Raw genomic sequence first — 13,047 nt, 5'->3', positions numbered from 1 at the left:
TGGCATTTTGACAGCTGACAATATCAAACAGAACAAAAAACCAAGCACCGAAGTAAACAAACCCTTGGCGCCCTCTACTGGCACTCCTTCACAGTGCAGCACATTCCTAAGGGACAGCAACCCTTTCCTTATAGATGGGAGATTAAAACAGACCCTTGAAGGTATTTATACCTCATTCAAAAATATTCTGAATACCACTGTGGTTCCAATGATGCACAATCCATGTGTAAGTAACTGCCCACTAGATGTCATGTATGCTCTGTAATACTCTAAAGCAGTGGTTCTTAACCTTCCTAATGCTGTGATCCTTTAACCCTTCAACTCAGTTCTTTACGTTGTGATGACCCCAACCATAAAATTATTTTGTTGCTACTTCATAACTGTAATTTTGCTACTGTTATGAATTATAAATATATGATACACAGGATACCTGATATGTGACCCTTGTGAAAGGGTAGTTCATCACCCAAGGGTCATGACCCATGAGTTGAGAACCAATGCTCTAAAGTGCACAGAGCTCAAGTTCCTCCAACTATGTAGTTTATGACCCTGAGCACTCCATTCAGCTTTTTCAATTGTAAAGCATGGGTGCTAGGTTCCAGGTTAGCTGCTGTGAGCCTTAAACTCCTTCCAGCCTCCAACTGGAGTTTGTAAACAGCTGGAAAAAGAACCAAACAACGTTCAGTCACTTGAGAGCACAAGAGTATATCAGCTCCATTTGATTTAATAAGCAATGCTAATGACACACATCCTAATGTGAAGTCAGCACAACATTTAACAAAGTCATATTAGGTAGGCACAAGAAGAAAAAGGTGAACTGAATTTTCAGTTGGGTAATTTGAAACTAACTTGGGGAGAAAAGAGAATCCAAAAGGCACTGAACTACATCTGAACCTTAAGGACCTGGAGGAACCGTAATAAGATGAAAGGCAGAGTCAGATTCTCAGCACCCTCCAAGTCTGACTAGAGACCTCACCAAATATGACAGGTAGAACAAAAAAACTGTTCTCATCAAAAAAAGACAAATATTCATTCTTATCATACAGGAAGTCCCGGCTAGACAGAGATTCAACTCAAAATTAGCTAAGTTGAATACAAATTCAATAATAAGCTGTGATAACAGCACTTAATATTATAAATTCACCTTGAACCCAGGTATTATCGCAAACATTTTACAAAAATCACCTCAATCTTTACAAAACCTTAGCACAATGGTATTATTGTAAATAATACTTCAAAAAAGAAAAAAGAATAGCAACAAATACAGCTTCTGAACATTACTTTGAAATAAATTATGAGTGGAAAGGAGGAAGCAGACTAATGAGAGAGTTCAAGAGAGTCTATAAACATAAACAATACTGGGGAGAAAACAAAACAAAATGAGCAAACAAACCTCAACCCAGAAATATCCTTCGGGAATGAAGAGGGATCAAAACATCTTTAAATAAAAGGAAAGGAGGACCTTGTGAACAGCACACATACTCTAACAATGGAACAGGAAGCGCTTTAAGTGGAAAGGTCAAGAGAAAAAATGGAACCCTGGAAGAATTTAGAAAGGAAGAAAATACAAGAAAGCATTAATATCTGATATTTTTAAATGTCTGACAATTGTCATAAAAAATGTTATACAGCCAATATAGTTCTAAGTGTAGGTTAAAAAGACATTTAAGACTACTATAAACAGGGAAAGATAAAAACAAGGGAGGCAAATGTGTCATATTAAAGCTGGCAAAATGAAAAAACAATAGCCTATGAATCCTCTAAAATGTCTTTGTAATCCATTGAATGGTAAGAAACACAGTAATCAAAAACAGAAACAGCAAAATGAATCACAGGCTTAAGCCATGGCAAAAAGTTACATGAAATGAGCTAATTCACCAATTAAACACTAGACTAGAAAACATGACCTAATTCCATGCAAAACATATTTCAAAGAAGATAAGATAGCTAGAATGAAAATAGAAATAAGGAAATTTGACCATTCAGATAAAAACATCAACCACTGTAATTCCCTCAACAGGAAACATATAATTGTTAAGTATTAAAGGAGTTGAATTTAAAATATTAAAATTTCCATGAAAGAAATCTCTAGGCCTGGTTGATTTCACTAGGGAATTCTACTCAATCCATTAAGATAAACTTATCAATGGCATTTTCTTCGAGAAAACTGAACAGAACAGTTCCCAGTTCATTTTATGAATCTGAGATTACACTGATAACAAGTATCATACAAAGATGGAAGAAAAAAAGAAAATGTCAAACAATAATTATCTCTCATGAAAATAAGACACCCAAGTCCTTAACAAGTTATTGGCAAAAAAAAAAAAAAAAAAATTACAGCTAAGTAAAAAGTTACATGCCATAATCATGTGGGACGTTTTCTAAAGACATACAGCTCATTCAAATATCTGAAACCCAATCTGTATAATCTGCCACATTAATATGTTACTACCTCATATAACTAAATTTGAACCTTCAACTATCTTAAAACGAAATTTTAATTAGGGAAGAAAAAGGAACCTCCTCATGGAAAGCAAAGAGACCCAGGTCTACTGCTGCAATTTTCACCAATCAACTCAGAAATGTTATTTATCAAAGGAAAAAAAAAATCCTGTTTTCAGGGTTCTCTGTAATTTTAATAGCCAAATGAAAGAACCATATGCCCAGAATATAAATAATGACACTACAAGGGCCCTGAGGAAGAGACCAGAGAGTAAATGGCAAGAAAACACATGGACTGGGAGGAAAGTGGGTTTTTCAAATACAATGACAATACAATCCAAACACTAGGCCCGAGAGATTGGGTCCAGAAAGCACCAAATCCATCATGGTTGGTTTTGAAAGGTAATTCATTTCTACACAGTAGTGCAGTTTCTTAAAAACTATTGAATGTACTACTATTTTCTGAATTTATTCACTGCCTCCACAGGGTAATAATTTTTGCTGCTCTGCATATCTCCTGAACTAGAATAATGCTGAACATACAGCAGCACTCAATAAAGAACTTAGTGAATGAGGACAAATGAGAAAAAAGAGGAAGACCAGAGAAAGGTAGGGTGGAGCTAGGGGAACAAGCCCTCAATAGCCCTAAGAAAAGTCTTTGGTAGCATGCCTCTACCGAGTCCCAGGGCAGATCATCCAAATCCCACCCTGTGTCCTGAAACTGACAGCTTCAGTATTCCTCCTAGTCCATGTGACATTACTGGTCACTGTGACTTGCTCAACGTCACTCAGCTGGACAGGCACTAGCGAGACAGGTCCCATTACCTACCCAACCGCAGACAGCTACTAGTTCATCTGCATCAGGAGCATGTGCTTTCAAGACCTTTACGAACAGTTACTGTATACATTTAGGTATAGAAGATGGCGATTTCTCAACCATTCATGGAAAGTCAAGTACCTTGGTTGCTGCCTGGTCATACTGTGCTGTGGTTCTCACTAGTTCATCCCTGGTTTTGTTCAAAACTTTCTCTTTTTCAATTAATTCCACTTTTGTTTTCTCCAGCTGTAGCTGTAACTCTTGAAATTTATTCACTTGGCCTTTCATTTCCTTTTCTTGCCCTTGCAGGCGTAGTTCCAACTCATTCATCTTGTTTTTTAGGTCTGAAAGCACAAAAGAAAATAAAATTCCGATTTATATATACAAAGACATACATATACTTACAAAATGTTTACAACTTTTTATTTTACCTACTCTGAAATCTTTGGTGAGATAACTCTAACATTAAAGACAGAAACTATGTTAACTGGATTTAACTTCAACAGTTGGCATCTCCATTGACATGTATATTTAAGTATTCTATATAGAAAGCAGTGAAATACATTTTCTTATGTCTCCACAGAGGAGCAAAGAAGGGATGCTTTGCAAGCAGCACCTTATGGTGATGTAGTAGTTACCACAAGTAAGGCCCTGTGTAAAGGTATCACTTGACTTTAGACAGTGGACATTAATATCTGCTTTATGCCATATCAAAGCAAATCCGTGCTAGGCAGTGAGATGCTCACCTTCCTACGGTGCCTGGGAGCTTGGCCTGCCACTGAAGATCACGACATGTAAACCTCTTACACTGCCAGAATTAACAATGACACCCTTCCTTTTCCTACACATGTAGTACTGGTTCCAATGGCATTGGCAGTGTGACAGCTCTCACCAGCAAACACTGAAGATGATTCTCAATATATCACAGCACTGGAAATTATCAGAATCCGCAGAGTCGATTCCAAAACACCACCTGGTATGCTTGGCATCAGCTGCAGTGTGGTACAGCAGCCAAGGTTACAGGTTTGCTCCCATATGGACAGCCTGGCAGCACAAGGCAGAGAGAGCTACTCTGCAGATACATGCCACACCTCTCCAAGGCTGCTCAGACCACAGGCTCATTCTAAGGTCTCAACAGAGCCAGGTGAGAATTGTGAGGAGTGCAAACTTGTAACCAACCTACTCACTCTGCTTTTGGGAAAATAAGTTAATGCCTCTCAAACAACTTTTTTTTTTTTTTTTTTGGTTTTTTGAGACAGGGTTTTTCTGTGTAGCTTTGCGTTTCCTGGAACTCGCTTTGGAGACCAGGCTGGCCTGCCTCTGCCTCCCGAGTGCTGGGATTAAAGGTATGCGCCACCACCGCCTGGCTCAAACTACTTTTAAAGGCTCACAGTGCCGTGTTTTCAATACAAATACAAGTTCATTCCAAAACTGTTGTGTCTTTTGTTATTACCAAAATGGCAAGTTTCACAACATGAGCCTGAGAAGTAAACCACCAATGTGTCCAACAAAATATACAATGCACACCGCACACTGAAATGATTGTGGAAAACCTCCATGTAAACTTAATTTATGTCAGAAAGTTACCTTGATTCTGGGCCTTGATTTGCTCCCAAAGCTGAGAACCACTGGGATTGTCACCAAAGTCGCTGCTGCAGCCTCTCTTCCCTGTCTGCAGACTTGGTCTGTTAGGAGTCACACTTCTTCCCCAAAAGAATGAGAGGTAGAGACATCTCTCCTAAGTGGGGTTTTCAGAGAACTAGATGAAAGGCGACTGGGGGTCTTTTCCTGTTGCCAAGAAAAGACTGATGAGGAAGCCTGATGTCTTGCAATGTCCCGGTGATTCATGGTAGCTTGGGGAAGAGGCTGGTTCACTTTCTATAAAAATAGAAACTCTTCAGAGCCCTTTAAAAGTCTCAATTTTTTTTTTTTAATTTATTCACCCCTCGCCACCCCACCCCACCCCCAGTGTTAGGGATCAAACCCAGGGCCCTGAGCATGTTCTGAAAGCATATTACTGCTGACCTACATCCCCTGGAAATCTCAATATTCAGGGCTTTTTCTTTTCAGACAGAACATGTAGCCACAATCCCATGATGATGATGATGCTTGCACAGCATGCTAATATTGAATGTTAACCAGGTGTAGGACATAAGTTAAATGCCAAGATCTAGTAGTGCAATGTCCTGACAGTCAGACTTCTCAGCACTGAAGGATGGATGAGCAAGAACGACCATCTGAGGTACCATCAATCCATAAGGGCTAAATCTTGGTTTTACTTAGCATTATTCACTTCCATTTTAAATTCCAAAATTGGCTTTCCTTTGCCCAGGTATCTTTACACTAACTATCAAGCTATAGAACTGTCACTAATCTCACAGTTCATTATTTGGTAATGCACTCCAGAAACATCACGTGGCTATTTACAATCAACACTGGCATGCAGCCTGTGGAGAGATGCTGTGTTAGTTCTATAGCAAGCATTCTTCCGACTACTGGAGAGGTTCAATGGTCACAGGAATTCACATTCCTTACAGGGCACAACAGGTACCAAATGATGAAGCACATGTCTTTAGGACAAGTTAGAGAATTTTTATTTATCTTGGTAAGCAGTGCCTTTGGTACAACAATCCTGGTGACCTCAAAACAAGGTTTAAGGATGTGTAAAGAAATAGGCCTTTCAATCCTCAAATAGTTACCTACTTATAAACTCTGCCTTAAGCCGTTTGAATTGTGACGTCTCACCAAACTGCTGTTTGGCAGTGATGTACAAATGATACCAAACTAGGTTGTTTTGGGGGCTTTTGTTGTTGTTATTGTTTTAGAAAATGACATGACGTGCACAGCAGTGATGAAGGAATCTTCCAAATCAGGTTTGGAGGGCGGTCTCTAAAGTAGCCCAGGTTTTAAATCCGCGTTTCCCCCCACTTCTCCGCTTAGTGACCCATATCAAAATGGAGTTTATACCTAGGCTGCAGCGAGGTGGTAGTATGCCCTGCATACATGAAGCCCTAGATTCTATAGACAACACAACACAAACCAAGTTTAGTGGCCCACACCTGTGATCCTAATCCTCTGCAAATAAGGCAGGAGGTTCGAACTCCAAGGCAATCCTCCTCAGCTACATGGTAAGTTTGAGCCCAGTCTAAGACAGGAGACATCTCAAAACACAAAACAAACAAAACCTACTGGCAACTACCTATAAGAAATAGGACACTGTGTTGCCAACATTCTCCTCTGAAACGAGAATTTTACCAATAATGACCCTGAAAACTCACAGTTCTTAGAGTTAACTGCATTCCACCAGAGAAGTCAGCCAGTAAGTATCAGGACAAAAGAATAATTCCCTAGCACTTCTCTCTCCAAATCAGGTCCTTATCTCAGGGTAAATAAGGAGATAAAATAGATTTGGTGCCCCCATGAACATTTGCCATTTATGGACAAAACTAACCTCACCTGAAGTCCTTAGTTTTTGTTTTACGACAAGGTCTTAACCATATAGGTCAGGATGGCTTGAACTCAAGATTCTCCTGCCTCAGTCTCCTCAGTGCTGAGATCACAAGCATGTTCCGATTTAATTTTATTTATTTGTGTAATAGGAGAGTGAGTACAGGAACATGCACACTGCAGCATCTGCATGCAGGTCAAAGAATAACTTTCAGGAGTTTTCTCCTTCCCCGTGGGGTTCCATGGATCAAATTCAGATAGTCAGGTTTGCACAGCAATTGCTTTTACCTGCTGAGCCATCTTGTGCAGCTCCCCCACACCATACCACCCCCGCCCACCTTTTTTTGTTGTTGTGTAGCTTTGGTGCCTGTCCTGGATCTCGCTCTGTAGACCAGGCTGGCGTCGAACTCACAGAGATCCACCTGCCTCTACCTCCCGAGTGCTGGGATTAAAGGCATGTGCCACCACTGCCCAGCAAAAATATTTATTTTTATTTTCTGTGCATTTGTGTTTTGTCTGCATGTATATCTATATGAGGGTGTTGAATCCCCTGGTGTTGGAGTTACAGACAGTTGTGAGCTGCCATGTTGAGAGCTGGGATTGAACCTAGGTCCTTTGGAAGAGCAGCCAATGCTCTTAAACACTGGAGCCATCTCTCCAGCCGTTTGTGGCCCTATTTTTAAAAAAACAAAAATAATCATCACCAATGAGCCCTGAAATTTTTCTCAATGTAAGAGAAATATGCCAGCCCTAGATAAGATAGGTCAGTCTTATGCTTCAGCAAAGAGTTTCTTCTTCTGCAGGGACCATAATGAACTTACTTTAGCATGCAAAGCTTTAACTTCTGCCTCTAATTTTTTCCGTTCTTCAACTTCTTTATTATATTTTTCTTTTAGGTCTTCATATGTGGAACCTTAAACACACAGTCAAATGAGATTTTATGTCAACCAATCATTTCATAAATAAATTAACAGATCAGCAATGATTGCACTAAGTCTTGAAATAAGTACCTTAATCTTTAATAGAAAGAAGACTGGAGCAACATGTCAAAATACTGATCAAATTACTCAAACATGAAAACTGAGGTGTCTCCCATATTCTGAAACTTTTAAAATGAACTGCAGAAGGGTAAAATGTAAGGGTTAATGCTCACCTCTAATGGCTCAACATAATTCAACGAAGACGCAAACAAATATCCAATTGGGGATGACATTTTTAAAAGACAAAATTAAAAGCTGCATTCAAATGTGGACTAATTCATTGCTCTTGCAGAATTTAAAACTGAGAGTTGTTTATACCAAATAAAAATCTTTACCGATATAACATTGACTTGGTGTGAGTGGAGTTGTAAAAAGGTTTTGTGGTGTACTGCATGGATTCAAAGAAACATCTATAGACTGTGCGGCTTGGTGGCTTCTTTCAAGTTCAGATTTACACCTGTTAAAAAAGAACCCAAGAGACCAACAAGACAGATTACAACAAAGGCTACAGAGTACAAATGCTATACATTCCCAGAGAACAAAAGAGCATATGAAACTTTGCTTCTAAGAATCCTTTTATCCAGTAGACATCTAGTGAGCCCTAATCTTTAAACCAGATGTAAAAGGCAGTACCCTGTCTTCAAAATATAATGAAGACCTATTACAATAAGCACTATAGCAGCAGAGAAGTGTAGGGGACCAGGGATAGAGTCCAAGAAAATCTTATGTTCCATCTAAGCCAAAGAAAGACACAAAGAGCTCAGAACTTCAGAAGCCCAAGTTGAGTGATAGTCTTAAAACATAGGTTCTAATTATGAAAATAGAGGCATTACTTATGACAATCATTTCAAAACAAGAGATTTGGGGTGGGCAGGATTGCTCAGCAGGTAAAGCCAGACAACCCACGTTTCATTCCTGAGATCCATAAGTGGAAGGGGAGAATTGACTCCCAAAAGTTGTCCAATGACTTCCACATGTGTGCATGAATACACAAATGTAATAAATGTAGAGACTTGATATACAGATATCATATGGCATTTTAAAAAAGATGTGTAAATTAACATAACATATCTAGAAAGGATTATGACTAGAAATGCTACCCATCCATGTTAGGGGCTCTTTTGCTCCACCTAGACAGAAATTATAGGCAGGCAAGTGATGATCTCTGGCAGCATTAGTTTGCCAGAGTCCATGGCAAAAGCAAGGGGTGGCAAATGATACCCTCGAGTGTTTGTCTTCCTGTGTATTGGGATCCTTAGCCCTGCAAACTTTAATGACTTTTGTGTGAGCCTAGAAATTACAATTCCTCAGCCTTTGGTCAAGCTCTCAGCTGGGGGTCTGAGATCATTGGCACTGAAGTCCACACGAATACTACTCAGACAGTTACCGCTTAAGTTCCAGTTCCAGTTTTTCTATTTGTTTTCTGCATGAGCTCAGTTGACCTTCTTGAAAATTCAGTTGTGACTCCTTAACCTGAAGTTCATGAGAAATCTTCTGCTTTGTTCTCTCCAAAGTTTCACATGTTTCCATCAGTCTTTGATTTTCCCTTTTCAGGTCTGCACCCTCTGTTTTTCCATCTTCAACCTAACAGATTATTGACAAGAAAATAGTTTTGTTGTTTGTGTCCTTACCAAGTATTATGTGTAAGTCTAACTCTAAAACTAGCTTTCTGAGACACAGCAGTAATAAACCCCACCCTGGGATGGCAGAGGGGAATGCTTCATGAACACAGAAATTTTAAATGACCAAACTGTTGAGCATATAAATAGGAAAGTTCTATAAAGTTACATACTATATTATCTTTTAACATGCTTTGAAGAATTTGAAAAAAAAAAAAAAAAAAAAGGCTGAAGCAGTGGCTCAGTGGATAAAGAACAACTTGCTGCTCTTGCAAAGGATCTGGGTTCAGTTCCTAACACCCATATCACATGGCTCAGAATTGTCTAGAACTCCAGTTCTATGGGATCCAGTACCCTTTTCTGAGCCCTCAGGTACTACATGCATGTGGTGTACATACAATCAGGCACACACACACACACACACACACACACACAACACATACCTATACATATTTTAATAATGTATATGTAATATACATAATAATAAAATAAATACAAATGTATATATATATATTTTTTTAAGAGAATTTTAAAATAAACTTTATAACTTTTCCTAAACAGTTCACTTTTAAGTTTTGCCAAGGAAGGCAGTTATTTTAAGAAATTAAAAAAGACCTTTCCATAAGCAAAAATACATTAGAAACCACGATTGTGCTACCACACAATTGGCTAACAGACTTTTTGTTTTCGTGTTTAAAGAGGTCTTGTGTTTTTATTTAATACCCCTGAAGAGATGATGCTGGACACCCCAGAGTAAAAAGCTCCCTGTCAGAGAGCACCCTCCACCTAAACTGTAAAATACCTTAACAGTTCAGAGCTGAAGCCAGACACTTGGCCTTACTGCACAAGGCAAAAAAGCTCCTTCCCAAACAGAAGTTAAAATGAAATTAAGCCCTAAATATCAGCAGGTGGGCAGCAATAAAGCCACAGATGAAGAAAACCAGAGGCAACTTAAAATGTCTCAGGGAGAGACGATTCTCACCCGGAGATGACAAGTCCCTCTTCTACAAGAAAGCAAATTATCCAAAAGGAAGCCAGCTGCTTCAAAAAGCAGTGATACCTTCTGCTTCTGCTTCTGCAGCGCGGCTTCTAGAGAGTCGAGCTGAAACTGCCTCTGCTGCTTTTCCTTCTTCAGTTTGTCCAGCTGTCCTTCGAGCTCTTGAATTTTCTGAAGAGCTCTTGTAGGGAGCCCTTCCTTCCATTCTTCCAATGCCCAGCTCATTTTGTCTTATTTTTCAAGCATTTGTAAGTAAACTGAAAAGAATGAAGTCAGTAAAGGAAACTCAGAGATTATATAGCATACTTATTTGTTTCCCTCTTCATTTATTATTTTTTTCAGGTTTTTGTTGTTGTTATTGTTTTGGTTTTTTTGTTTGTTTGTTTGTTTTTTGAGACAGAGTTTCTCTGTGTAATAGCCCTGGCAGTCCTGGAACTTGTAGACCAGGCTGGCCTAGAACTCACAGCAATCCACCTGCCTCTGCCTACCAAGTGCTGGGATTAAAGGTGTGGCCACCACCGCTTGGCTATTTTTTCAGGTTTAAGCTCTCATATAGCTACTTGCATTATATAAAACAAATGCTTTACTGTAACGTTTCCAGGTGAAACAGATCCTACCTACATGGGAGAAAAGCATGACATTATTTTACAAATGTTCTTTTCCTTCTTCATATCATTATCACTCACACTCTGCATCCCCAGGGAGGCCTTTTCTGAGATACCTAAGCAGGGAATAGTTTCCAGTCAGTTTCTCACAAGATACCCAGCTCTTTCCAAGCTGGTATTTGTTAAATTAATACATGTATCAGCCAAGACTCGATGCCAGGTTACTACCAGGACCATTCCAAAGGTGGTAAAGGCACACTCCAGATGAAAAGGAAAGAATACAGACAGTGTCTCAAAGCACATTTAAGCCCTACCTACCACTTTCACTTAAATAGTGCACAACCTTGAACAAATCATTCAATTGCTCTTAGTATCCTGGTTTCCTCATTTATAAAAAGTTGGCAACTTCCTCAAGCCTCAAAATGGCATCTTCTAGCATATTTTATGTACATGTTAACTATTATGTCAGCTCCCCCAAATATACTTCAGCCTATGATACAAAAAGAAACATGGATTAGCGCCTTCTGAGCTACTTCTGAGTATGTACACCGAGACAGTATCTAACTGTAAATATTTTGAAAAAATATTTTCCAAAGTTAAAGAGAAACAAAGATCCTGACATGTTATATATCAAGGCTTGAAAACTGTTTTTGCTGCCAGCTTCATTATGTTTCTCCCAGATCTCAGAAGACATCTGTAACTCCACATCCAATTTCTCACAAAAAATTCTGAAAGGAATACGGCCTCTCAACGACGAACAAAGGGCAATTTACCCTGCTCTAAGAGATGGCTTGTTCATTCAGAGTGAGAGCAGAATACACCAAAAATCACACACACTAACTTGTCTTAACAATTCAGCCAGCCACCGAAATCATTACATCAAGATGCCACAAGCCATATCTGGGGGGAGTGATGGAAGCCTTTAACCCCAACAGTTGGGAGACAGAGAGGGATGGAGGGATGGAGGGATGGAGAGAGAGAGAGAGAGAGGGAGAGAGGGAGGGAGGGAAGGAGGGAGAGAGAGAAATAAAAGATGTTACTGCCAACAAGACAAAAAGAACAATCCAGAGATGAGAAACAAGCAAGGGAAACCAGCAGGCTGCTTTTCTAATTCAATAAACAAACAGCTACATAGATTTGTTTGTAGTCACACACTTGCACATTTTCTATGTGATCCCCTAATTGTCATTAGGTGTTGACAAACTAAGAAATCAGTTGTCGGCCATCTAAATCGGATCTCTGGAGCCAAAGAAGGAAAACCAATCAATGGAAAAGGTATGACTAAAGGGGCAGGGTCTGAGTGCAAGACGAAACTCTGAGGTGAACGGTCTAAAAGAGCGGTTCTCGGGGACGGCCTATCAGATATTAACATTGCGGTTAATAACAGCAAAACTAGTTTTGAGTAGCAACGAAATAATTTTATGGTGGGGGGGTGAGGGTCACCACATCATGAGGTACTGTGTCAAAGGGTCTCCGTACTAAGAAGGCTGAGGACCACTGCTCTCAAAGGACTTCCACCGACGCTGTCTTTATGCCTCAGAAAATGCGGAGGCCTCTCCCCAAGGGCCCATCGCCCGCGTCGAGCCCCCAAGGAGGGTCAGCCAGGTTTCTGTGGCTGTCCTTCGTCAGGATCCCCTCCCGGCCCTCCAGGGCTCGTTATTTCTGGCTGCTGAGCACACACCGCCCGGCCCGGCCCCCAGGTGACCCTCAGCCAAGAGAGAAAGAAGCTTCTAGAAGCCACGAGGGTAGGCGCGGTGCGGACTGGGGGCTCCAGAGCGGCGACGCGGGCCCGGGAGGACACTGCTCACCTACGCTCCTCCTAGAATCCCGCTCCAGAGTCGGTCAGCCCGGGGCTCCTCGCCGCCGAACTCCTCCCGCAGCGCGCCGCTCCTCGCCGTCCAGCACCGCGTCGTTCAAACTGCCCGCCGCCGCCGCCGCCCCTCTTCCCCCCTCGTCCGCTTCCGGTCCCGCCCACCTCACCTCCACTCCTATTGGCCATTGAGAGACGCTCCCAACCAATCCGCCCCCGCGCGCTCGGGAGACCGCCTCTGATTGGCTCTTTTGGACGGCTGTTTAAAAACAAGCCGTGGTCGCCGCGGAGCCTGCGCAGACGAGCGATGCGCTCGCGTTGCCTAGAGAC

The 13,047-nt window shown here is 40.8% G+C and overlaps 1 protein-coding gene across 1 annotated transcript in view; it reads right to left on the bottom strand.

The window, feature by feature from the left end:
• Cenpf (centromere protein F) overlaps nucleotides 1-12,824 on the bottom strand; it is a 46,125-nt gene extending 33,301 nt beyond the window's left edge. Inside the window, 8 exon segments of the mRNA XM_028876763.2 lie at nucleotides 3,401-3,603; nucleotides 4,847-4,958; nucleotides 4,961-5,137; nucleotides 7,528-7,619; nucleotides 8,022-8,143; nucleotides 9,074-9,270; nucleotides 10,366-10,559; nucleotides 12,716-12,824. Coding sequence (XP_028732596.1) covers nucleotides 3,401-3,603; nucleotides 4,847-4,958; nucleotides 4,961-5,137; nucleotides 7,528-7,619; nucleotides 8,022-8,143; nucleotides 9,074-9,270; nucleotides 10,366-10,527 — 1,065 coding nt within the window. The 5' untranslated portion in view covers nucleotides 10,528-10,559; nucleotides 12,716-12,824.
• Nucleotides 12,825-13,047: the final 223 nt, after the last annotated feature.

The sequence above is a fragment of the Peromyscus leucopus genome, chromosome 15 (assembly GCF_004664715.2).
Source record: "Peromyscus leucopus breed LL Stock chromosome 15, UCI_PerLeu_2.1, whole genome shotgun sequence".
NCBI classification, from domain to species: Eukaryota; Metazoa; Chordata; class Mammalia; order Rodentia; family Cricetidae; genus Peromyscus; species Peromyscus leucopus.
The sequence above is the reverse complement of the archived record's forward strand: the minus strand, read 5'-3'. Positions and strand labels throughout refer to the sequence as shown.